This window comes from Juglans microcarpa x Juglans regia, chromosome 4S (genome assembly GCF_004785595.1).
Source record: "Juglans microcarpa x Juglans regia isolate MS1-56 chromosome 4S, Jm3101_v1.0, whole genome shotgun sequence".
In the NCBI taxonomy this organism is placed as follows: Eukaryota; Viridiplantae; Streptophyta; class Magnoliopsida; order Fagales; family Juglandaceae; genus Juglans; species Juglans microcarpa x Juglans regia.
This window is the reverse complement of record NC_054601.1, coordinates 18,727,017-18,751,235: the sequence shown is the minus strand read 5'-3', so window position 1 is coordinate 18,751,235 and position 24,219 is coordinate 18,727,017. Positions and strand designations below refer to the sequence as shown.

General features: G+C 38.2%; 1 protein-coding gene and 1 long non-coding RNA gene across 2 annotated transcripts; both read left to right on the top strand.

Moving 5' to 3' along the window:
* Nucleotides 1–930: 930 nt before the first annotated feature.
* LOC121263480 lies at nucleotides 931–3,969 on the top strand. Its single transcript, XR_005940269.1, has 3 exons — nucleotides 931–1,166; nucleotides 3,514–3,518; nucleotides 3,755–3,969. It is a non-coding gene; the product is annotated as an uncharacterized LOC121263480 (long non-coding RNA).
* Nucleotides 3,970–15,585: 11,616 nt separating this feature from the next.
* On the top strand, nucleotides 15,586–23,704 carry LOC121263525. The gene is made up of 4 exons (XM_041166460.1): nucleotides 15,586–15,719; nucleotides 15,879–17,671; nucleotides 17,745–17,964; nucleotides 23,693–23,704. Exons 2-3 carry the CDS (start codon nucleotides 16,353–16,355, stop codon nucleotides 17,746–17,748), a joined length of 1,323 nt encoding a protein of 440 aa, XP_041022394.1. The 5' UTR covers nucleotides 15,586–15,719; nucleotides 15,879–16,352; the 3' UTR covers nucleotides 17,749–17,964; nucleotides 23,693–23,704.
* The last annotated feature ends 515 nt before the right edge of the window (nucleotides 23,705–24,219 follow it).

Genomic DNA, 24,219 nt, shown 5'->3' with positions numbered 1-24,219 from the left:
TTCAACCTGTAGCCTCTTACAACATTTGCTCCCATTACTTGGTTGACGACCACTGGGGAATTCATCTTTACCTCAACCTCGGTAACACCAAGGCCTCTGCCATCGAGATTCTCTCTATTAATGTTTCATATTCAGCTTCATTGTTAGTGGTCTTGAATGTCAGTTTTATCAAGTAATAATATTCTCACCCCGTTCTGTTCACTATATGGGCCCCTATTTCCCCTCCAGGGTGACAGGAGGAGTGACATCCCAAGTTTTATGTGATTTTATTTTTTTTATTATTATTTTTTTATTTCCTTGTAATTTATTTCTATTATTCTTTTGAGTTTGGGCCTTTTGTGTAGTGGTTTAAGTGAGTTGGTTTTGTTGTTGTGTTATGATCTTTTGGTCCAAAATGGGTAGGATTTAGAGCCCAGCCCATGGGCTGGAATGGGACTTAACCTCCCATCTAAACGACACCGTTTAGGGGCTAAAAAGAAACAAATTTCTCCCACCCCCAAAAATGACGTCGTTTTGTGTTAGTTGAGCAGAACCCTAGTTTCTTTCTTCTCTGCTCGCTGCCCACCTCAGTCATTTGCACCTCAGTCATTTGTAGAACCCTGAAATGACCTCGTTTAAGCCTAGATCTCTCTCTGTTAGTGTTCAGTGATGCCATCATCCACCCCCAATCCACCACAAAATTTCTCGTCAGCCACCCTCTTCTGCCTTGTGAGTCCTCTCCACCCTTTCTGCTAGTCTCATCACCCTTAAGCTTTTCCCCAGCCGTGAGTCCTCACTAATCTATCCAAACTTGCCTCTGTTACAGCGCACCACTGCTGCCAACATGCTGCCACAAAATGCGCACGCACACTTGCTGGACCCTTTGGACGACGCACTTGATCGTCCAGAAATTGCCTGTCTATGCTGTAAATAACTCTACAGCGTGACCCTTGAGTTTAAGATGTGAATTTATCACTAACTTTGTTGCAGTCTGGTTGTGTTGAGAAGGGCCTTGGGCCCGGCAACGTGTTGGGATCGATAACTGTGTGTGGTTGTGGGAATTGGGACATGGGCCGGATGGAGAATGGGATTACGCGTGTAGCTTGGTTTCTGAAACTATGTATATTGTGATTGTTGTGATGTTGTATATTGTCTGATGTGTGTTATCCCATGTCATCCAATATACTGTCTGTCATTGTAATATACGGGTTCAAATTTAGGGCTTAAAACTAGTATTATTTCTTTTATTATTATTTTATTTTATTTTATTTTTATTTATTTTACTTTTATTATCATCTTAGGAAATATGCTAACGATAAATTAGTGACTTCCTTCCCTATCAAAGCCTTTGTATAGTTATCCATTAGTTTCCATATTAGATTAGTTTTCTAGTTTGAAACCACAACTCGACTCTTCAAAATCCTCTTAGAATCCGTATCCTTGTAGGAATAATTTTCGAAGTGTAGCCAACTTCAAACCCTAGCACATCAACTGAAGACTCATGCCGCTCACCTTCCCCTTGTCTATAAACCCCACAAAAATCCTTTGTTTTTAAACACACTGAAATACCTGGAGGAAGAACACTTTCGCAAAAGCCTTATTTTTTGCCCAGCCACCGCCAACCACTTTAGGACGTCGGAACACCAACCAAGGTGCCAGAAACTGTCGGCGAACCTGGCCCCGTCGCACCCACCATTTTCTCTCCCTATTGTTTTTGGTTTGATAGTTCTCTCTCTAAACTCTCTAAACTCTCTCTCTTGCATCGCACAACTGCCTAGAGGACCCAGTCGCGTCGTCAGTCACTTCCAGCCACCCAAGAGCCGCCGTCACCTTAGCCTTCTTCCCTCGGTGAGTTCCATGTTATCGCTCAACATCTTCCCTCTCACAAACTCCTCTCAGACTTGTGTTTTTGCCTTTGATGTTAAAGTGGGCCTTGGGCTCTGAGGCCCATTCAGCCTGGTAATTTTATTCTTGTAAAGGCTGAACTATCAGATGGGCTTTGTCCTGTACTAGGCCCGATCCTTATTCCTTTCAACACCTTGTGTTAGTAGGCCAAAATCCCTTATATTACGTAGACAATACTTAGGAGTTAATTAGATTTTTGTTTTAATTTATATATTTTACAAGATAAAACGTATTTAATCACGTAAAGAACCATGACACGTCTATCTAGAAAATTAGTAACATCGAGTACCTTATATAGGTAACGCGCTACAAGTTGGAAATCAGGAAGCAGCGCTAAGAGGTAAATAATATGATCATATAAACGCATGCGTACTGTGAATATTATTCGTTCTGTATGAAAATATGATGTGCTTATGATATTTATCTACGCTACGCTAAGAGACAAATCAAGGTTAGTTTCACGATCTTTCATGAAATATGACATTATGCTTGAATAAATGAATTTGTTGTTTGATAGATTGAATGTTACTAAAATCATATGAAAGCCATGAGATGTTCATTTAGTAACTCAAGTCAAGTATGCCATGTAATGGAATAGTCAGATTATGTAAGTCATGTCCATGTAGTACATAGATTATGTATGCCATGTTCATATAGTACTTAGATCATGTATGCCATGTTAATGTAGTACTTTGATCATATTATGCCATGGAATGTCATAAATGTTCAGTGCATGTTATGTCATGTCATGTTATGTTATGCCATGCCATGTATAAGAAAATGCCATGTTATGCTATGCCATGCTATATCATGTACAAGAATATGCCATGCTATGCTATGCCATGTACAAGAATATGCCACGTTAGAAATGTTCATGAAGCCTAATAAATTCTCATGCATTAAGAAATATAAGAAATGTTACGGTGCCATGAACTCAAGCGTGGTTAACCAGAAGTAAAATGAAACATGAACTCAATCGTGTTTCACTCCATGTTATTCAGTTAAGTGAAATACGGACTCAAGCGTGCTTCACTCCATGTTATTCAATTAAGTAAGACACGAACTCAAGCGTGTTTCACTCCATGTTATTCAATTAAGTGAGACACGGACTCAAGCGTATTTCACTCCATGTTACTCAGTTAAGTGAGACACGGACTCAAGCGTGTTTCACTCCATGTTATTCAGTTAAGTGAAACACGGACCCAAGCATGTTTCACTCCATGTTATATCAGCTAAATGAAACACGGACCCAAGTGTGTTTCACTCCATGTTATGACAAGATAAACAAGTTATTATGCATTCACGTTACATGTATGCCATGATTATGTATGCTTCCGCTCATGTTAATGATGAATATATATATGCTATGTGAATATGTGACAATATATGTATATATGTTAAGTTTTTCAGAAAGTTATATTACGAGTATGATTGGGAATCTGTGATGCTACATGTATGTTGTTAAGAGTCATCAAAAAATTAAACTCATGCTAGGCCAGATTATATTTTACAGTATGATATGCTATTTACTGAGCATTCGACTCATTTTTGTTTGTCTTCCTGTTCTCTTTCATGTCTAATTTTACAGATGGTGTTTATGATGACGCAGAGCTGGATGGCCAGGAGTAGATCTAGTATAAAGACTTAGGAAGAAATAAGTGATTTTTGCACAAGAACTATAATCCTTTTATGTCATTCGTAGGATGGGTTTATGTCTTTCCACTTTACGTTCAGTTTTGAAACAAATATGTTCATTTCAGTTTTTGATGTTGTTCAATAAACGAGGTAATTCAGGATATGAATCTCTTTACTTGGCTGTATGTTATGAATGTTAATAACATCTCTATCCTATGGGAACGGGGTGTTACAGTCATGCATCCTCATCTTTACCGTAATTACAATTTGTTCTGATTATTTAACTTTGTTGTGTTATGCCATATTATGTGAATTTAAAACTGGGTTTTTGTGTACTGGGATATCATGTGGGTGTGTGCGTATCACGACCCCAAGCCGAGATGGTGCATTATCTCGGTGGAGTTCCTCTGGTCACTCGAGAACGTAATAAGCTAAGTGACATCCCCTGGGTTGTCATCGGGCTACAACGGGCTCGGACAAGAAAGTAACGCTCTCGTGCCGACTATCTGGGGAGCTAATGATGAAGTGAGAATGATGGCTATGCATGAATGTGGGATGGATTATACGGTGAAATTGAGTTTTGAATCAACTTTTGGAACTTGATTTATCGTGAATTATTCTTTTGAATTATAGACTTTAGACAATCTTTGAGGCAATAAATTTTATTAATCAAACCAATACTTGTTTTAATTGTCTTTTTTTTTCTTTTTTGCTCGAGGGCAAGTGAAGCTTAAGTTTGGGGGTATTTGATAAGTGTGATTTTTATTACTCTTTTATTTATGAAAAGTGCCAGTTTATCTTCAATTCTATTGATTTTATTTTATTTCTATACATTTTTTTTTCTTGGATTTGAAGGAATGAGAAGATTTAGTATGAAATGAGAGCATTTTGGTACAAAAGAAGAGAATACAGATCCAAATCGACGAGAGGCGACGAAATCTAAAGAGAGCCGAGGAGATTTAGGCGAAGAGATCCAATGCTGACCAGAATTGGCAAGGAGAGTTAGGCGATGAGAGAGATGTTTTACCTCTTGGGCAAGAAGACTGGGCAAAAGGCTCCAAGCGGTTAGACTGGGCAACCAATCTAAACAACAACTTAAAAGATCAACCTAAACGACATCGTGGCCAACAATTAGTAAAGGCGAGCAGTTTTACCGCTCGGTAGGTTGGCGACAGGAGTCTTTCATCTCAATCAAGAACCTTACATTTTGGTCATTGGGTGAGGAAACCAGTTATATGCAGCGCACATGGCATCTACCCAGTGAGACCCTTCGAAGCTCCGCAATCAATTTGCTGACTATCAAATCCTCTCGAACTCCGCAAATCAAGCCGCTTATTAATGAATCTTCTATTTTAGATAATTCTGTTATTCTTGGGATAATTTCTTTTATGTTAACATTTATCTTTAGAAACTATTTTTCAAATCTTTAGGCTAGATTGTAGTTGCATTTATTTTGTTTCCGGATTTTAGTTTTGACATATATTTAATTCCGTCTTGTAGGATGAATAGAGAGGAGGAGAGTCTGAGTTTTAGAGTCAAAAAATATTCCAGAGATTATTTTTTAAGTTTCTTTCGAGGAGGCAGATCTGGAGGGAAGAGGCAAGAGCCGCATGCTTCATCAACCAACTCCAACAAAGAATACTAGTTTTATTCTTCTTGCATTCAATTTCATTATAAACTAATTCTATTTTTTAGAACTTTGATGTAGTCTAGCATTGAACACACAATTTATATTCTAAATTATCGTATTTTCAATATTTCCATGATTGAGTGTTTATTCCTTGTTCTTAATGCTTGCAATTTTCTACCTAATTATTGTTTGATCTATTGAATCGCAATGAGACCGAGAGGTGATTTGTGATTAAAACTCTAGAATTAAGCACCATTAGTTGAGTGCAAGTAGAGATACTTTACCTTGATTTGTGTGATTTTCAAGAAAAATTTAAAGAACTTAATGAGTCTCCAATTAATAAATTCACATAAAGATATGGAGTTATTAGTTGTAAATATTTTTTGGTACTGTTCAAGATAAAATCTTGAATAGTTAAAGGATATTTATCATCAACTTGGGATAACTAGAATTCTAGAACAAGGAACAATAAATTGTGTAGAATATGCTAGGTGAATTAAAACGCTCTAGATCTATTCTTATTATCTTTAAAATCTTAATTTTAATGCTATTTTCTTCAGTTTAATTTAGATAATCTATTCTTCAAATTTCGGTTTTCCAAATAATAATTAATTTAGTAAATTTCAATACTCAATAGCATAATTATTCTCTGTGGGTTCGACATCTGTTTTCTTTAAAAACATTTTACTACTTGTTACGATTCTATGCACTTGCAGATATTCTATGTGGGTCACATACGCGCTGAGCGTAGAGTTAGGCATTTCTCGTTACGAAATCACAGGCACAGACGTTACCCGTAGTGTAACGAAGGGAGCTAGGGTGTGCGCATGGTCCATAGGGGAGACCATGGTGCATGCGTAATAAAATGGTTGTGTTTTGGGCCAAATGGATTTTTGGTTTGAGTGTTTGGTTTAAATGTGTTATTTTGGGGAAGGGTGGAAAAAATGATATTGTGGTCTTTTGTTTGTATGGTTGTCTCACTTTGTTGGTTGTATAAATACATATTTTAAATTATTGGTTGTTGCATGTTGATTACTTACTAAGATTGCAAAATCTCACTGTAGTATTCCTACCTACAGTTCCGTTTTATGGACCGACTTTGATGCAAGGAGGAGTTTGAGCTGGAGGAGTGATTTGTATAGAGATTCCTTTTATTTGTATTTGTCGCGAGACTTGTTACCGTTTTATTTATTTTCCCAGCTGGATGATTGTGTTAACCTCTTGGAGTACTTTGTTTCGGGTTTATAATTTTCTGGTACTTAGCTTTGACTACCTTTTATTTTTCCGCTGCGTTATTTATGTTGCACACATATTGCATGCTTGCACACACTATCACATGGTGATGGTGCGTATGATCCATGTGGCCATCATCCCGGTGTCACGACTTCCACCAAATTACACGTGGGGGTTGAGGGCATCACAAGAAGAGCCATCAATGAAGATCTGCCACGGTTGCTGGATCTTGAGGGAAACCATTGAACTCGGCCATGAAATCTGCCAAAGCTTGCCGCTTCATCGCCTTCCTTGGCAAGTAGTCGATGTCGAATTCACTGAGTTTTATCAACCAATTGACCAGGCTGCCTGAGTCCTGAGGTTTCTGCAGTATCTTCCTAAGGGGATGCTCTGTGAGCAACCTAATTGGGTGAGCCTAGAAGTACATCCGCAGTCTCACTCCTTGTTCCATGGGTGTACCTTACATAGTACCCTGAAGAAAGGGAGACATTTATCCGTAGACCTGGACACAAATCTATTTTAAGGCCGTTATCCTGCACTCCAATCGTTGGGTCTCGTTTATGCTCTACAATGGTTTCAAGTTTACTATAACATCAATCTTCTCAGTGTTAGCTTCAATACCTCTATCTGACACGATGAAACCTATAAACTTTCCTGAGTCTACTTCGAATGCACACTTCGTTGGGTTCAACTTTATCTGCTACTGGTGGAGTACTGCGAAGGACTCCCTTAGGTCTGCCAGATGTTGAGCAAGCTCCTTGCTTTTAACTAATAGGTCATCAACGTACACGTCCATGGTCTGCCCAATCTGTTTCTTAAACATTCGATTTATCAGTCTTTGGAAAGTTGCTTCGACATTCTTTAAGCCAAAAGGCAAAACCTGGTGACAGTAAAGCCCCCTGTCCATGACAAATGACTTCTTCTCTTCGTCGTCGAGTTCATGTGGAATTGGTTATACCTTGAATACATCCATGAAGCTCAGCATGCGATGTCCTGTCGTGGTGTCGATAATGATGTCAATTTGAGGCAGTGGGAAATAGTCTTTCGGGCATGCCTTGTTCAAGTGGATGAAGTCTACACACATTCTCCACTTGCCGTTTGCTTTTTTGACAAAGACGACATTGGACAACCACTCAAGGTAGTGGGCTTCTCTGATAAACCTTGTGGTAAGGAGCTGATCTACTTCTTCAGCTATGGCCGTGTATTTCTCCAAACTAGATGACCTTCTCTTCTAGTGGACCTTTCAAAATTTGGGGTCGACACATAGTTTATGCTCAATGACTGCATTATCAATCCCAAGCATGTCCTCATGACTCCATGCAAACACATCTATATGCTTGATCAACAACCCATGTAATCGTGTTTGGGCACTCCAAGTACAGCGTCACTAACTCCAATGGCTCGTTCGCTTCTGCCTGTTGCAAATTATGTTCATCACGTGCCTCCACGCCCAAGTCGACAAGTACTAAGGGTGGGGGCAAAGTTATTTTTTGAGTCGGCCCCTCAACGGTTTGGACATCTGACCCATCCTCCCCCCCCCCCCCCCCCCCATCTTCAACTCTTGCATGTAAAATTCCAGGCCAAGGCCGGTTCTCCTCACACTTCCCTTATCCCACTCGCAGTTGGGAACTTCATCTTAATGTGGTGGATGGAGGTGATAGCCATTAGTGTAACACCCCGTATTTTAGTGTATTTTCACTGAAGGATTATTTTTAATAATTCAAAAATTTATTCTCTTGTTTTAAAATTATCGGATATTTTAAATGATTTATTTTATGATCTTTAAATTGTGAAAATTAAATTGTTATGTTTTCTTAATATTTATTTACTGTTGTACATTTAATTGTTATTCTTTTAAATTAATTGATTGTGAGATTTAATTATTTTATTTTCATTGTATCATTACGTTTAAATTATTTTAATTGATTTGCTGTTTTAAAATCATTTTCGTCAGATCATTTTCTGTGACCCAAGATGTGAGGATTGGACCTCATTTCTTTCCCTTCATTTTTTCTTTTTCCCTTTTTCTTTTCTTACCTTCTTTTTTTTCATTTTCTTCCCCAATTTCCCCCCCTCCCGCGCGACGCACTCTCTCTCTCTCTCCCGTCCGATTTCTTCTACACCCAGCCCGCCGCCGTGAGCCGCCGGTGACCAACACCGCCCCTTTCGTCCACCTCCCCATCGGTCGGCGACCTCACCTCCCAAATCCCAGCCCCTATCTCGCCGCCGACAGCCTCCACGCGCAACACCCAGCCGTGGCCTTCTCTTCCTTCGCGCGCCACCTCCTGCCACCATCTCTTCACCACTTCATCTCCGACCTCTTGGCAATCCAATGGACCCAACCCCGGCTCCGATCCGTCACCGGTGAAGCACAACCAAGCTCATCCTCGTTTCAGACTTTTTGGCCTTAAAACCACCATTTACGCCGCCACCCACGGTAAACCACCACCACCATTGGCTTCACCGACCTCTTTAGGCCCTACCCTATCAATTTCGGGTCTTGGTTTGTCCCCGTTGAAAAGTGAGTTTTTGAGACCCACGGCCACAGTGTATTTTACATTGTTTCGTTGCTGAGCCGCCACTTCTTGCACCTCTGCGATCCTTCGAAAATCATATTATAGCGCTGTAAGTATTTTTTCAAAGAACTTTCGTGATTTAAATGTATTTTTGCACTAACACATATTACTGTGAACTGGTTGGTTATGACGGACTGAGTCCGAGGAGTTCGGGGGTCGGATGGATTGCGGACGGAGTTGATTATATGTTTGGTTTGTGATTGGATTGTGTTGACATTGTTGGTTGTTGGATATTGGTGTCGTGTTTTGTTCACTGCATTTGCACGCATGTTCATGTTTGTAACTGAAAACTGGATTTTCGCATGATTGCATACATGTTCATGTGTTTATCTGAAAATTGGATTTTCATGTGAAATGATTTGAGTGTGTTTGAAACGACTGGATTGACTGGTTTGAGAAAAAAGAAAGAGACTGTAGGGATGGTGGCAGGGACGGTGGTAGAGTCCCGCCTGTGATTCCCGCCTACGGTGAACGCGATAGGGATGGTGGTTGTGTCCCGCATGTGATTCTCGCCTACGGTGCACGCGATAAGAATGGAGGTAAGTAGGGATGGTGGTATAGTCCCGCCTGCGATTCCCGCCTACAGTGCTCTGATAAGTATTCATTATGTGCGATAAATATTCATTGTGTGGAAAGGAACTGTAGGGATGGTGGTAAGCAGGGATGGTGGTAGAGTCCTGCCTGCGATTCCCCCCTACGGTGCTCGCGGTAGGGATGGTGGTAAGTAGGGATGATGGTTGTGTCCCGCTTGTGATTCCCCATACGGTGCACGCGGTAGGGATGGTGGTAAGCAGGGACGGTGGTAGAGTCCCGCCTGCGATTCCCGCCTACAGTCTCCGATAATTGGTTTGTTTTGTGTGAATCATTTTCTGGGAAAATGACAGACTTTGTTTTTGGGCCAAAATGAGATTTTGGCTTGTGTTAGAAATAATTATTTTTGGGAAAAACTGGTATTTTATGGCTAAGTGGATTTTGTCATATGAATGTATATTGGTTGCATTAATATGTTTTTATCCTAAGAGTTGTTTGGTTTATACTTACCTGTGGTACCATTTTATGGTATCGCAGATTTTGATGCAGATGAGGATGACGAGCCTTAGCTTGGCTCCGTTGGTGGAGTGATCTGGGATTGCTCATGTTTATCTAGTTTCGTTTTTTATCAATTTATGTTTTGTCTTTGTAATATATTTGGGATGACTGTATAACTCTTTAAAGGTAATTTGTTTTGGAATATTTATATTTAAATTTCTGGTGCTTAGATGACTTATTTATATTATCCGCTGCGATTTTATTGTGCACTCTTGCATGTTGCACACACTTGAGCACATTTCGTTGGGATGCGTGACTCGTGTTGTCATCATTCCGACGTCACGATTCCCGTGTCTCCTTACATGGAGGTCGTGGGCGTCACAGGTGGTATCAGAGCAGTTCAGCTTTGGGTAAAACCACATGTCCCATTGGTGCAGTACTAGAAAATTTTAAAATTGTGATTTGAAATTATTTTGTTGGGAGTATATTATTTTAATTGTTTTATTTATTTTATTGTACGTTATTTGTTTGTTTATTTATTTTATTTTATGTTATTTTAGTTTATTTAGTTATTTTATTTTATGGCAGGCAATTTTACTTGTTTCAATTATTTTCTTGCGTACTATTTCATTTGTTTTATTCCTTTTGTCTAATGATATTTTATTTTGTTGGTTTTATTTATTTTATTTTATGTGATATTGTTGTATTTTAATTTATTTTACTATAATTATATTTTAGTTTATTTTAAGCTGATAGTGGGGTTAAGGGTTACGCTATGGCAGGAAAATGGTACGACCAAGAAGGCAAGCTAATGAGCCCGTGGATGAATTATCAAGGGGTGATGGAAATTATGCCATGGCGAGGGCGTTGAATAGGATGACGGAGTTTCTTCAGCAGAATTTTCGTCCACAACAAGGAGAGCAGAATAGGGTGGTGCAAGTCGGTTGCACCTATGAGCGTTTCTTGGCACATAGGACTCCTGCCTTCACGGGCGAAGAAGATCCACTTCGAGCTGGGAGGTGGATTGAAGACCTCGAGAGGACATTCGAAGTCTGTGGTTGTACAGAGGCCCAGAAGGTGTTGTATGGGAGTTACCTGTTGCAAGGTGAAGCAGCTAATTGGTGGAAGACTAAGCGGGAACTCCTAGAGTTGGAGTTGGGATCTTTGGCGGCTGTGTCTTGGCAGCGCTTCAAGAAAGAGTTCGACGATCGCTTCTTCCCTATTTTTGTGAGACGGCAAAAGGCTCGGGAATTCAATAACTTGGTCCAAGGGGATATGACTGTCGAGCAATTGCCAGAAAATTTATGGAGCTTGGGCGATTTGCGTCTCATCTGATAGCCACCGAAGAGTTGCAGGCCTAACGTTTTCAGGATGGGTTGCGCTCTCAGATCCGTAGACAAGTTGCATGTCTGCAAATCCAGAACTTTCAGAGGTTGGTTGAGGTAGCCTGTATTGCTGGCGAGAGCGAGAGCGAGGTGCTGTGGTAGGCTCTCCTCGGGGTAAGAAGCGACTGAATGTTGATGGTGAAGGGAGCAACTCCGGGTCGCCACAGAAGTTTGTGCAAAGGATCGGGTCTCGATTGCAGGCAGCCTCCGGTGTACGTATTGGGGGTCGAGCTCGGGACACTTTTCTCGTGAGTGTCCTAATCGGACTCAAAGGAATCAGGGTGGTCATCGCGGTGGTAGAGGTAATCAGAGGCAATTAGGTCAGGCTCGGATGTACGCGATGACTCCTGGTAGTGCTGACGACGAGGTTCCAGAGACTCAGGACACTGGAGTTATGGCAGGTATGGGTCTAATCTGATCTTTCGTAATGGATGCCTTGTGTGGTTTATTCTTGGGTTTTGGGAAAAGTTATGCAAGCCGTACCCATACCCGTTGGGTGTTGGAGGTCGTGTGATTTTTCTTAAGCGTGTTCTGGTTGTGTCTTATATCCTGCTTTAGCGTGATGTTTGGCTCTACAAATTTCTAGAACGAAATTTTATTTTAAGGGGGGAGGATGTAACATCCCGTATTTTAGTGTATTTCCACTGAAGGATTATTTTTAATAATTCAAAAATTTATTCTCTTGTTTTAAAATTATCGGATACTTTAAATGGTTTATTTTATGATCTTTAAATTATGAAAATTAAATTGTTATGTTTTCTTAATATTTATTTACTGTTGTACATTTAATTGTTCTTCTTTTAAATTAATTGATTGTGAGATTTAATTATTTTATTTTCATTGTATCATTACGTTTAAATTATTTTAATTGATTTGTTGTTTTAAAATCATTTTCGTCGGATCATTTTCTGTGACCCAAGATGTGAGGATTGGATCTCATTTCTTTCCCTTCATTTTTTCTTTTTCCCTTTTTCTTTTCTTTCCTTCTTTTTTCTTCTTTTTCTTCCCCAGTTTCCCCCCCTCCTGCGCGACGCACTCTCTCTCTCTCTCCCGTCCGATTTCTTCTCCACCCAGCCCGCCGTCGTAAGCCGCCGGTGACTGACACCGCCCCTTCCGTCCACCTCCCCATCGACCGGCGACCTCACCTCCCAAATCCCAGCCCCTATCTAGCCGCCGACAGCCTCCACGCGCAACACCCAGCCGGGGCCTTCTCTTCCTTCGTGCGCCGCCGTCGCACCACCACCGGCCACCATCTCTTCACCACTTCATCCCCGACCTCTTGGCAACCCAATGGACCCAACCCCGGCTCCGATCCGTCACCGGTGAAGCACAACCAAGCTCATCTCTGTTTCAGACTTTTTGGCCTTAAAACCACCATTTGCGCCGCCACCCACGGCAAACCACCACTACCATTGGCTTCACCGACCTCTTTAGGCCCTACCCTATCAATTTCGGGTCTTGGTTTGTCCCCGTTGAAAAGTGAGTTTTTGAGACCCACGGTCACAGTGTATTTTACATTGTTTCGTTGCTGAGCCGCCACTTCTTGCACCTCCGCGATCCTTCGAAAATCATATTATAGCGCTGTAAGTATTTTTCCAAAGAACTTTCATGATTTAAATATATTTTTGCCCTAACACATATTACTATGAACTGGTTGGTTATGCCGGACTGAATCCGAGGAGTTCGGGGGTCGGATGGATTGTGGACGGAGTTGATTGTATGTTTGGTTTGTGATTGGATTGTGTTGACATTGTTGGTTGTTGGATATTGGTGTCGTGTTTTGTTCACTGCATTTGCACGCATGTTCATGTTTGTAACTGAAAACTGGGTTTTCGCATGATTGCATACATGTTCATGTGTTTATCTGAAAATTGGATTTTCATGTGAAATGATTTGAGTGTGTTTGAAATGACTAGATTGACTGGTTTGAGAAAAAAGAAAGAGACTGTAGGGATGGTAGTAAGCAGGGACGGTGGTAGAGTCCCGCCTGTGATTCCCGCCTACGGTGCACACGATAGGGATTGTGGTAAGCAGGGATGGTGGTTGTGTCCCGCCTGTGATTCCCGCCTACGGTGCACGCAGTAGGGATGGTGGTATAGTCCCGCCTGTGATTCCCACCTACAGTGCTCTAATAAGTATTCATTGTGTGTGATAAATATTCATTGTGTGGAAAGGAACTGTAGGGATGGTGGTAGAGTCCCGCCTGCGATTCCCGCCTACGGTGCACGCGGTAGGGATGGTGGTTGTGTCCCGCCTGTGATTCTCCCCTACGGTGCACGCGGTAGGGACGGTGGTAGAGTCCCGCCTGCGATTCCCACCTACAGTGTCCGATAATTGGTTTGTTTTGTGTGAATCATTTTCTGGAAAAATGACAGACTATGTTTTTGGGCCAAAATGGAATTTTGGCGTGTGTTGGAAATAATCATTTTATATTAATGATGATCATCCCATTGGATCTTTTCTTCATGTTCTTTTGAATTGATACTCATCCCAGGAATGTTGGATTCATCCCAACTTCCTGGGTCAGTTGTCCATTCCAACTCATTTGGTGGTTACAAGTTGCAGTCATATGGGTCCTTAAGACTTAACGACTTAATTCTCACCACTCGTTGGGCTAGGCCTCAATGCGCCCGCTCCTTACCAAGGGCTACGCAAGTCCCTCCAATTATGATCACCACATCATGAAATTCCTAACAATCCAATTTGTTCTATTTTTAAGGCATTTTATTGAACGGTTTCCTTGCATAGCTCAAGAGGCCATAATTTGCATTCATACACACACATATATATTACACGTCAAATTTCAAATCAAATTCAAAGGGTTCATATCTGAGTTGGCAGCCATGCATGGTTGAACCTATTTTGCAGAAACTATCCCTTTCTTTCTTTCTTTGTTTTTTAGGCTAGTAAGAGCTTCCTTATTAGGCATGCCCATAGTAGTACCTTAGCTGCTGAGAATCGGAAAAGACTAGGGACCTATACGGTGCGAAGTCACAGGCACTCCCTCAGGTCGGGTTTAAGGTGTAGTTTAGAACCGAGTCCAACTAAAAATTCAATGAATTTTTAAGCGGCCAATAGCATTAGTTTAAGGTAAATATCCATATAAGTCAGATTCAAACTTAATTGGAACATAGTACATATATGACAAATCATTTATGAGTAGTAAGTTAAAAATCATTGAGCCACCACCCTTGATATCTATATCTATAATACGAGGGAAGGCAACTAAAGCATTGATCAAGATAATCTCATTAGGCTCTACTTTCCGAAACTTCCATGTCTTTTCAGTTTTAAACACTACTGCTTTGGCCTTGGTACTAGACCAAGGCTGTACTCCACCATAGAGGTGGCCTAAGAACAAACAAATAAATGGCATAAAAGTAAGATTCATCCCTTGATTATTCTTCAACTCGACCAAGATCACAAGTGTTTACTTCTGGAGGCACATTTAATAATTGGTTCCTTAAAAGGGAAAGCAACTCTTTGGTTCCTTGGATGGGCAGCACGTCACCTCCATTTTTACTCATTTAGAAAATGTACACGCAAGGAATCAGTTCAATGAGGCACCATTTTGTTTTTTCCTTTTTCTTTGTCTTTTTGTTTTTCTCGACAAGTTACACGCAAGGACACCTCTGTTTCTCTTTCTTTGGTCCCGTAGTATTGGGTTTGTCTCATATCATTGGAAAAAGGAATTAACGAAAACAATATCATTGGAAAAAGTTACACGCAATGCCAAAGGCAAAGCAGAGATACGGCAGGGAGGAATCCATCTCGAGAAGCACCACGGCAACCACTTTTTCTTTTTCTTTCGTCGCCTTGAAGTGTTTTGACAGAGTGGCTACATAGGCATGATAGAAAGATGTGTTGAGCAGGGATCCGGCATCAGTCTTTCCTTCCATAAAGCAGCAATAATATGTGAGTTTTGAGCCGATCTTCCCTTCATCAGAAACGAAATTGGGTCTGAAATAAGAAGCTTTATTTTAACTTCTGAAGTCAAAGTCAGATCATTTATGTTGCTGCATGGGAGTATTGATGGTTTCTGATATGATTTGCGTATGATTTCTTTCCCCTTTCTTTTCTGTCTCTTTCTTATATATATTTTGTATGCTAACTCAAATTCTGTGAGATGTTGTGTCCTGTTTAACTATTATTTAAGCTTTGTATGCAAAGCATATGCAAGATTATTAGTTTAATATGATTGTCGTCTTTTGATGTAGGGATTTAATGGTTGGACGCTGCGTTCTTTGAGATAATTAAGAACTAGCAACAATCTGATCGACCTCATTTTTTGGAAGCATTTAAAATTTGTTCCAAGGACATCCATTCGATTCCGAGTTCATTGTTCAGGTAAGTTAGTTTAGGAGACAAATATTTGATGACTAACTAAAAAGTTGTAGTACTCATCTCATACAAATTCCAAAACGCCAGAAAAGAAAAAAAAAAAGGACATCCACTTTCGTCATGCGTAGTTGTTTGATGACTAACTAAAAAGTTGATGTCTTGTAGAGAAATTAGTTGTGGAGACAACTGAGAGAGCGAGACATGCAGTCTATAAAATTCCCTTTCCACTATCATCCGTTGGTCTTAAATCAAGTGACAAAAATGGATGGTAAAATACGTTACTGTTACGTGTGCTTTCAACGAGTAAGGGGTCCTAATTACAGTTGCGAGCAGTGCAGCTACTACGTCGTGCATAAATCATGTGTCTAACCACCCAGCAAGATACAGCATCCGTTGCACCCGGAACATACTCTTGAGATCAGTAGTTCATTTGAAGACCATAGCAGAAAATGCGATGGCGGCTGTGATGAATACCGGGAGTGCTACAGATATAATTGTTCTCGCTGCAACTTTAACCTTCATCAAGGTTGCGCTTTGCTACCGCTCACCATAAAAACTGAAAGTCATGACCATCCTCTGAACCTCCTTCGAAGATCATTGTCTTTCACTTGCGATGCTTGTGGGGAAGAAAGAAACTGCATGTCCTACTTTTGTGTCACCTGCTCATTCATGGTTCACACGCAATGTGCTCTCTTTCCCTTGACTCTCACAATAAGACGTCACAACCACCCTCTGAGTCTGAACCTCAAAAACTCTCCTCAGCTCGACCAATCCGAGGATCAGCAAATTTGTCATCTCTGTTATAAAAAAGTGAACACAAAATACAATTGTTATTATTGCTCGAGTTGTGATTTTGTTGCACATCCTCTTTGTGCTACAAACTTTTACAACAAGAATGAAGCATTTGACCCCGAATTCATAGATGAGCAGCCTATTTTGCCCCTTGACCTTCTTGGGCCTGATGAATCTGGTGACAAATTAGCTCAAATTGTCAACAAGATCACCCCGGAAAACGGAAAAGCTGAAATCGTCACAGAGATCAAACATATCTGTCATGAACATAACTTAAAGCTTGCAGTTGATGAGCCAGAGAACAATGAAAAATGTAACGGGTGTACGCAGTATCTCTCCTCTCCGTATTATTGTTGTTTACAATGCAAGTTCTGTCTTCACAAATCTTGTGCTGATTTACCCCGAAAAAAATTACACCCGCTTCATGACCATCCGCTCACCCTCCTCCCAAACAAATTTCATGAATATGATGGAGTCTTCTGGTGCGCTGCTTGTGATCGTCGGTGTAATGGCTTCGTATACAGTTGTGATAGCTGCCACTTCAAACTCGATGTCCCTTGCAGTTTGATACCAAAAAAAGTTACCCATGAGGGTCATGAGTACCCACTCTTTGTTACTGACAGAAGCCCTTATGTCAGATATAGGGACAGCTGTAATTCATGTGGCGAACGTGTCCCTGCGACCATTTATTGTGGTGATTGTGGATTTAAGATAGGCTTCTGCTGCGCTACCCTACCGCTTACCATAAAATATGGGCCGTATGAGAAACCTTTCATACTCTCTTACAGCATTGAGGATGACTCTGGTGAGTATTATTGTGATATTTGTGAAGAAAAGCGAAATCTGAAGCATTGGTTCTACTATTGTGAAGATATCTTTTTTGCTGCTCATACTAAATGTATTATGGGGAAGTACCCCCGCATCAAGGTCGGGAGCACTTACACATTCGACTTCCACGAGCATCCTCTCACTTTTGTTGAGAGGGACGTGGTTCAATATCCTAAATGTCTCGCTTGTAGTCATGACTATTCTGGAGATCATCATGTGCATCCATTTTTCTTCTTATGTGTCAAGTGTGATTTCATTGTTGCTGATGATTGTTTGTGGAAGATAAGGAAATGGCCGCAGAGCTACGCGCAGGCATCTAGCAGACTAAAATTGGACGCATGTTAGCATTTACGTACCCTGTGTCTTGGGGTGAATAAAATCCAGGTTATTCATGATCGGGCTCTGAAAGACATGATGCATGTTGGACATTTCAATCCAACATCACAATCTCATGGTTCTAAATCAGTATTTGCTGAAACTGTTTAAACGTCTGAGCAAGTAGTACCTCATGCAGCTTCATTGTAGACTAGAAACGAGATCAGGACCCACTCTCCCAACTCTAGAAGATCATGATGTGATGGATGCAGGCCAGGGGTGATTCTTGCTATATATATCTTGGCCCTAATTACTGGTAATATTATTGTTTTTGAGGGACTATACCGCGCCGTGGTAGTATGAGGGATTCAAGTTTTCATGAACTCGCGGCCAGCTTGACCATGGACGTATTTCTTTCTTTCTCGTCCAGCTAGTTTTTTTTTTTTTTTTCATATTTTTATCCAACTAGCATGTGTGGGCATTTACGTTGTTGTGCTTGATCAACTAATCTGATAACTATTATTCATCATCCTTAGAATTATTATTTTTTTATTATCTAGTACTTATATGATATTAATTTATTCAGTATTATTTATTATTTTTTACCTAGTTGATTGATGATGAAATGGTGATTATAAAGATGATAAACAATATTTTCTAAGAATTATTACTCCTTTGGTATCTTTTTAATAACGCAGCAAGGATGAAACGGGGTCCCTACCTTCAAATGATTTCGAATAAAATATTATTAAAAGAAAGAAGACTTTATGTATCTATTTCGAAAAATAATAGGGTTACTACTTTTCTGCAATTTATTTTATATTTGATTTTTTTTTTTTTACTTAATGGTTAAGGAAGTGACTATTAGTAAAATTATATATTTTTTTAATTTTTTCTTAATAGTTAAGAATGTTAAAAAAATACTTAAAAGAAAATGATAAAAAAAATAAAAAACTTGAAATGAACTATAAGTAGTAAATGGGTAGTAATATTGTAGTAACCCTATCACTACCCATCTTTTATTTCTATACATTGTTGTTTTTTTAAATAAATTGAAGAAAAATAATGTTAAGATATAATATAAGTATAAATATAATATAATGTTAAGATATAATATAAATAATATAATCTATGTTTTCTAGTCATTTTAAGTTTTTGAGTATTTTGCTCAAACGCGTTGTGCTCATTGTCTTTCATAGTACGTACTTGAGCCCGTGTGAGAGTAAGACTCAATTTGGATATAAAAAGTGTTTCATCTCATCTTATAATTTTTTCAAATTTTCACACAAAATATAATAAATAATTTAACTTTTTAAAATCTCAAAACAATAATAACATTAAAAAATAATATTCTGACAAGATTTTATTCAACTTTCAACTTTTATTGATCTCAACTCATCTCATCTCATCTCAACTCACTATCCAAACAATATTTAAAAGAGTCCTCCTCCAATGGTTGCGTTGGAAAGATAAATCAATTATCTACAAATGCATGTTTCACAAAGATCTTTCGATGCCACCATTTATTGGGTGAAAGTAGTTTCACAAGGTCATGATCAAAAGCAAGACAGAAAGTTCGCTCGACAATTGACTCAACCTTTGCTCAAGAAAAGGTTCCAAAAACTAATTTTTTTTTTTTTACTAGGTTTTGGACTCTCTAAGTGACCGATACAAACCCTAAGTATATATATATGATAATATGCATGATTTCTACGGTGTGTAGAGAGGCTAGAGTTGCGTATACATTTTTTTCTTAAGGGAAAACCATAAGGAGGTCCATTAAGCATTGGAGATCGATTGTATCTTGATAAACAAACCTCCATCATATTGTACTCATATTTGAGTCTTGCTGAGTCCATTGGTGTGGACGTGTTCATTAGCCGAAAGGATTTTCGCAATTAGCTAGATGTAGAGATTGAGTTGGTGCTCGTTGTAAAACTATAGAAAAACTAACAGTCCAAAGCTACAAGGGTGCAAAGATCGAGTGGGATATTAGTGGTATTACAAGCCAGATTTAGTTACTTCCAGGGTATTATTGTAAGTATTTTTAAATTGGTTGTAACGAACTTAGTTTCTATGGTAGATTTTAGGTGATGATTTACCCTCTGAGTGATTTTTACATTTTGAAGACATTTTTCAAATACGTTTTCACATTATCAAAATTGATATATGTTTGTTATTTCTAATGATTTGATTGATTGATTTAATTTAAATAGTCCAATAAATTTTGAAAACACATATTCAATGATTTTGAGATTTGAACCACTGATATTTTAGTTAGTATCAATACGAGGTTCACTTTGCTAGGATTTTGCTCCTGAGTATGATCTTGCATCAGGTGGTTAAAATAGAAAGATCACAATCCCTCATCAGCCCTTTACTTTGATGGCAACAATTATGCCTATTGAAAAACTTGAATGAGAGCTTTTCTCTAGTAAATAAATGAATGGATGTGGATGATCGTAGAAAAATGATGGAAAAGACCTATCTCAATTGTTGAGGGTGTAGAAGTTCCTAAGGATATCAATAGTTGGTCTTAAGTTCAATGAGTATAATTGAGGTAGTAAATGTTTAAATGCAATCTTTATGACTATTTCTTCTAAAGAATTTAAGAGAATATCAATTTGTGAAATTTTCAAAGATGCATTGGGCATATTAAAGGTCACTCATGAAGGAAATTGATTAGCAAAAAATTCTAAAATTCAGATGTTAACCCTAGGGTTTGAGGAAGTAAAAATGCTAGATGATAAGATTTTTTATGGCTTTTTATGATAGAATCAATGATATAGTACATTCAAATTTTAATCTAAGTGAGAAAATCATTGAACATAAGATGGTAAGAAATCATGTCCTGAAATTTGTACAAGAGAGGAGAGTAAAGAATTAGATAATATAGGATTGAAGAGTTGATAGGTTACCTACAAGTCTATGAATACACATTGTCCCTACCAACGAAAATTAAGTTAATTGCTCTTGAAACTATTAAAGAAGAGTCTGTTGAATCATTTGAGGATAATACTGAAATCTATGATGAGGGCCTAGCTTAATATGCTACAAACTTGGTGATCGAAAGTCTTCACACCTAGGAAGGGTAACAATCAAGAAAGTGTAATAAAGTTTTTAATAATGTCAAAGGAAACTCTAGTTCTTATTGTAGAGAAAAGAGCTTTGAGAAATACACTAGGGTCTCCAAGCACAAGGTACCCTAGGATATACAATGTCATGAGTGTCATGGTTTTGGGCAAATTCACATTGAGTGCCCTAATTACAAGAGAACCAAAGGGAAGCAATGAATTCATCCATGAGTAACACTGAATTTGAGTCAACTGACTCTACTGTGTCTTTATCATCTGAGGAAAAATGTTAATCCATGACCTTTGCTTCGTCTATTGGAGTTAATTGTCATTCTTGTTGTAAGAGAATGTTTGAACATGGATATGCGTCTGAGAATGAATCTGAATTGAAGCTAACATATGAAAGTCTCTATGAAGAGTGCCTTAAAAAAATATATATATCAATATTGCAAATCTTAAGCTAGAGTAATGTGAGTATTAAAAAAAAAAAATACACTAGTTGGATGATTTATATGCTACTTGTGACATTTTAAAATATGATATTGCTATGTTCGTTGGAAAAGATAAATCACTTTAGAAGAAGTTAATTGAACCTGAAAATTATTTGAACAGATTCTCTAGTAATACACTTAATATATATTGCTACAAAATCAAATGCATTCTCAAGATAAATCTGGTTTTGGTTTTGTATCTAATTCTTTGTCTTCTTGTTTTGGTGCAAAGAAAGTAAATTTTATTGTCTATGGATTAAAGCAAGAAGGCTAATATTTCTAAGGGATAAGTGTGATTTTTATGTGATTTTCATTACTCTTTTATTTATGAAAAGTGTTAATTTTCCTTAAATTCTATTGATTTTATTTTATGTCTATATATTTTTCTTTATTTTCTTGGATTTGAAAGAATGAGAAGATTTAGTGCGAAATGAGAGCATTTTGGTACAAAAGAAAAGGCTACAGATCCAGACCGACGAGATCTGAAGAGAGCCGAGGAGATTTAGGTGAGAAGACTTGGTGCAAGGCTCTAAATTGTTAGATTTGGACGACTAGTCTAACCGATAAACTTAAAAGACCAACCTAAACGATATTGTGGAAAACAACTAGTAAAGGCGAGCAGCTTTACTGCTCGTTGGTGAGAGGAGTCTTTCATCTCGATCAGGAACGTTACATCTTGGTCATTGGGCGAGGAAACTAGTTATATTCAATGCACACGACATCTACCCGGTGGGACCCTTCCGAGTTCCGCAATCAATCTGTTGGCAACCAAATCCTCCCGAGTTCCGTAATTCAAGCTGCATATCACTGAATCTTCCATTTTAGATAATTTCGTTATTCTTGAGATAATCTTCTTTTATGTTAACATTTATCTTTAAAAACTATTTTTCAGATCTTTAGGCTAGATTATAGCCGCATTTATCTTATTTTCGGATTTGAATTTTGACATATATTTAATCCCGTCTTGTGGGATGAATAGAAAGAGGAGAGTCTAAGTTTTAATGTAAACATATTCCAGAGTTTATTCTTTAAGTTTCTTTTAAGGAGGCAGATCTGGAAGGTAGAGGCGAGAGCCGCATGCTGCATCAACCAACTCCAACGAAAAACACTAGTTTTATTGTTTTTCTTTTCAATTTCATTACGAACTAATTTTATTTTCTACAGTTTTAATGTAGTCTAGCATTGAACACACAATTTATATTCTATGTTATTTTATTTTCAATATTTTCATGATTGAGTTTTTATTCCTTGTTCTTAAGGCTTGTAATTTTCTAGCTAATTATTGTTTGATCTATTGAATCGCAATGAGACCAATAGGTGATTTGTGATTAGAGCTATAGTATTAAGCATCATTAGTTGAACGAAAGTGGATATACTTTCCCACAATTAGTGTGATTTTCAAGAAAAATTCAAAGAATTTAATAAGTCTCCAATTAGTTAAATTCACATACAGATATGAAGTTATTAATTGAAAATATTTTTGGTATTGTTCGAGAGAAAATATTGAATAGTTATGAGATTTTTATCATCAATTTGAGATAATTGAAATTCTATAACAAGGAAGAATAAATTGTGTGGGATTTGTTAGGTGAAATCAAACACTCTAGATCTATTCTTATTATCTTTAAAATCTTAATTTTAATGCTATTTTCTTCAATTTAATTTAGATAATCTATTATTCAAATTTCGGTTTTCTAAATAGTAATTAATTTAGTAAATTTCAATACTCAATAGCATAATTATTCCATATAGGTTCGACATCCGTTTTCGAAACAAAAGGCTTTGCTTGGGTTGAATCATGTCATTACATTATTATCATAAGTTTTATTATTTAAATTTAATTTTAAAAATAAAAACCTTTAGTCCTAAAAAGGGTTCATTCTTCTACACCAAAGCCCATCTTTAAAATAAATTAAAGAACAAAAAATGACTCATTAGTTTCCACGAGCAGAGGCTCAGTTCTCCATTGTAATGGACCATTCTATAGATTCTCGTGCATGGGGTCTAAAATAGAGGAAGTCCTTGAATGTCACACTCATCGGCAAGTAATCGAGTCTTGCATTATAGAGCTTCGATCTTATATATCAGCAACGACGATGCTTCCATGAAAGAATTGCCTCCTTGGAAAGTCGATTTTCCACACCTTTGAAAGCAAGGTGTTTTAAAGGGACGTGGTGTTGTAGATCAATTGAAAGGAAAGGATAATATACGAGCAGGTGATGGTTTTGAGAAGGGAGTCCTGAGTAACAAGTGTAGGACCAGTTCAAAGTTGCGACTTCAGAGTACATTGTTGGTTTATGCATGGCATCCTAAGCAGAGGACGTGCCAACCTGGTCAAGTTATATTACTAATTAGCGCATCATGCCCAAATTCCAATCTTTCCAATAAGAAAGAGCTTGGTTTCATAGCTACTTCATGCAAAAAAAATTATGTTATATAGGAACTAATATATAAAAAGGGCAACATTTGTAGTAGGCAGCTATGCTTGCTTAGCATTTTTGTAACAATCCGATCCAATAATATTAGAGATTTTGTAAGGATAACTTTTTTGGGACTGAATTATGTTTGATGGGCTATATTAGAAAGTCCAATTTCAATTTATTAGATAACCACATGCCCAAGATTTATTATGGTGGATTGATAGTGTCATTAGACTCAATAATTAGGGTGAAACCTAATTAGTATTTATTGGACAAGTTGGACCCATAAAACAATGCAACCTATTTTCTATGCTCAAATGGACCCTTAAAAGTTAGAAAGAGCACAATGATGGACTCAAGTTGATTTTATTTTAGAATTGTCTTTTAGATGGTTTGGGAAAATTATGATTATGTTTTATACATGGTTTATTTTATTCACTCTTTTCTGGGAGAAATAATATCTTATTTAATTATGCAAGTTTCTAGTCTGGATTTATTTACGTAAACACATTACATCCTTTTTTTTGTTCTCTGGAAGATCAAACATTGCTGACGTGGCAAGATCTTATTTTCTCTCTAGTTTGGA

Bases quoted from the DNA above. Each gene is read 5' to 3' on its own strand.
- LOC121263525 (XM_041166460.1), top strand. From the start codon at position 16,353: ATGTCCTACTTTTGTGTCACCTGCTCATTCATGGTTCACACGCAATGT.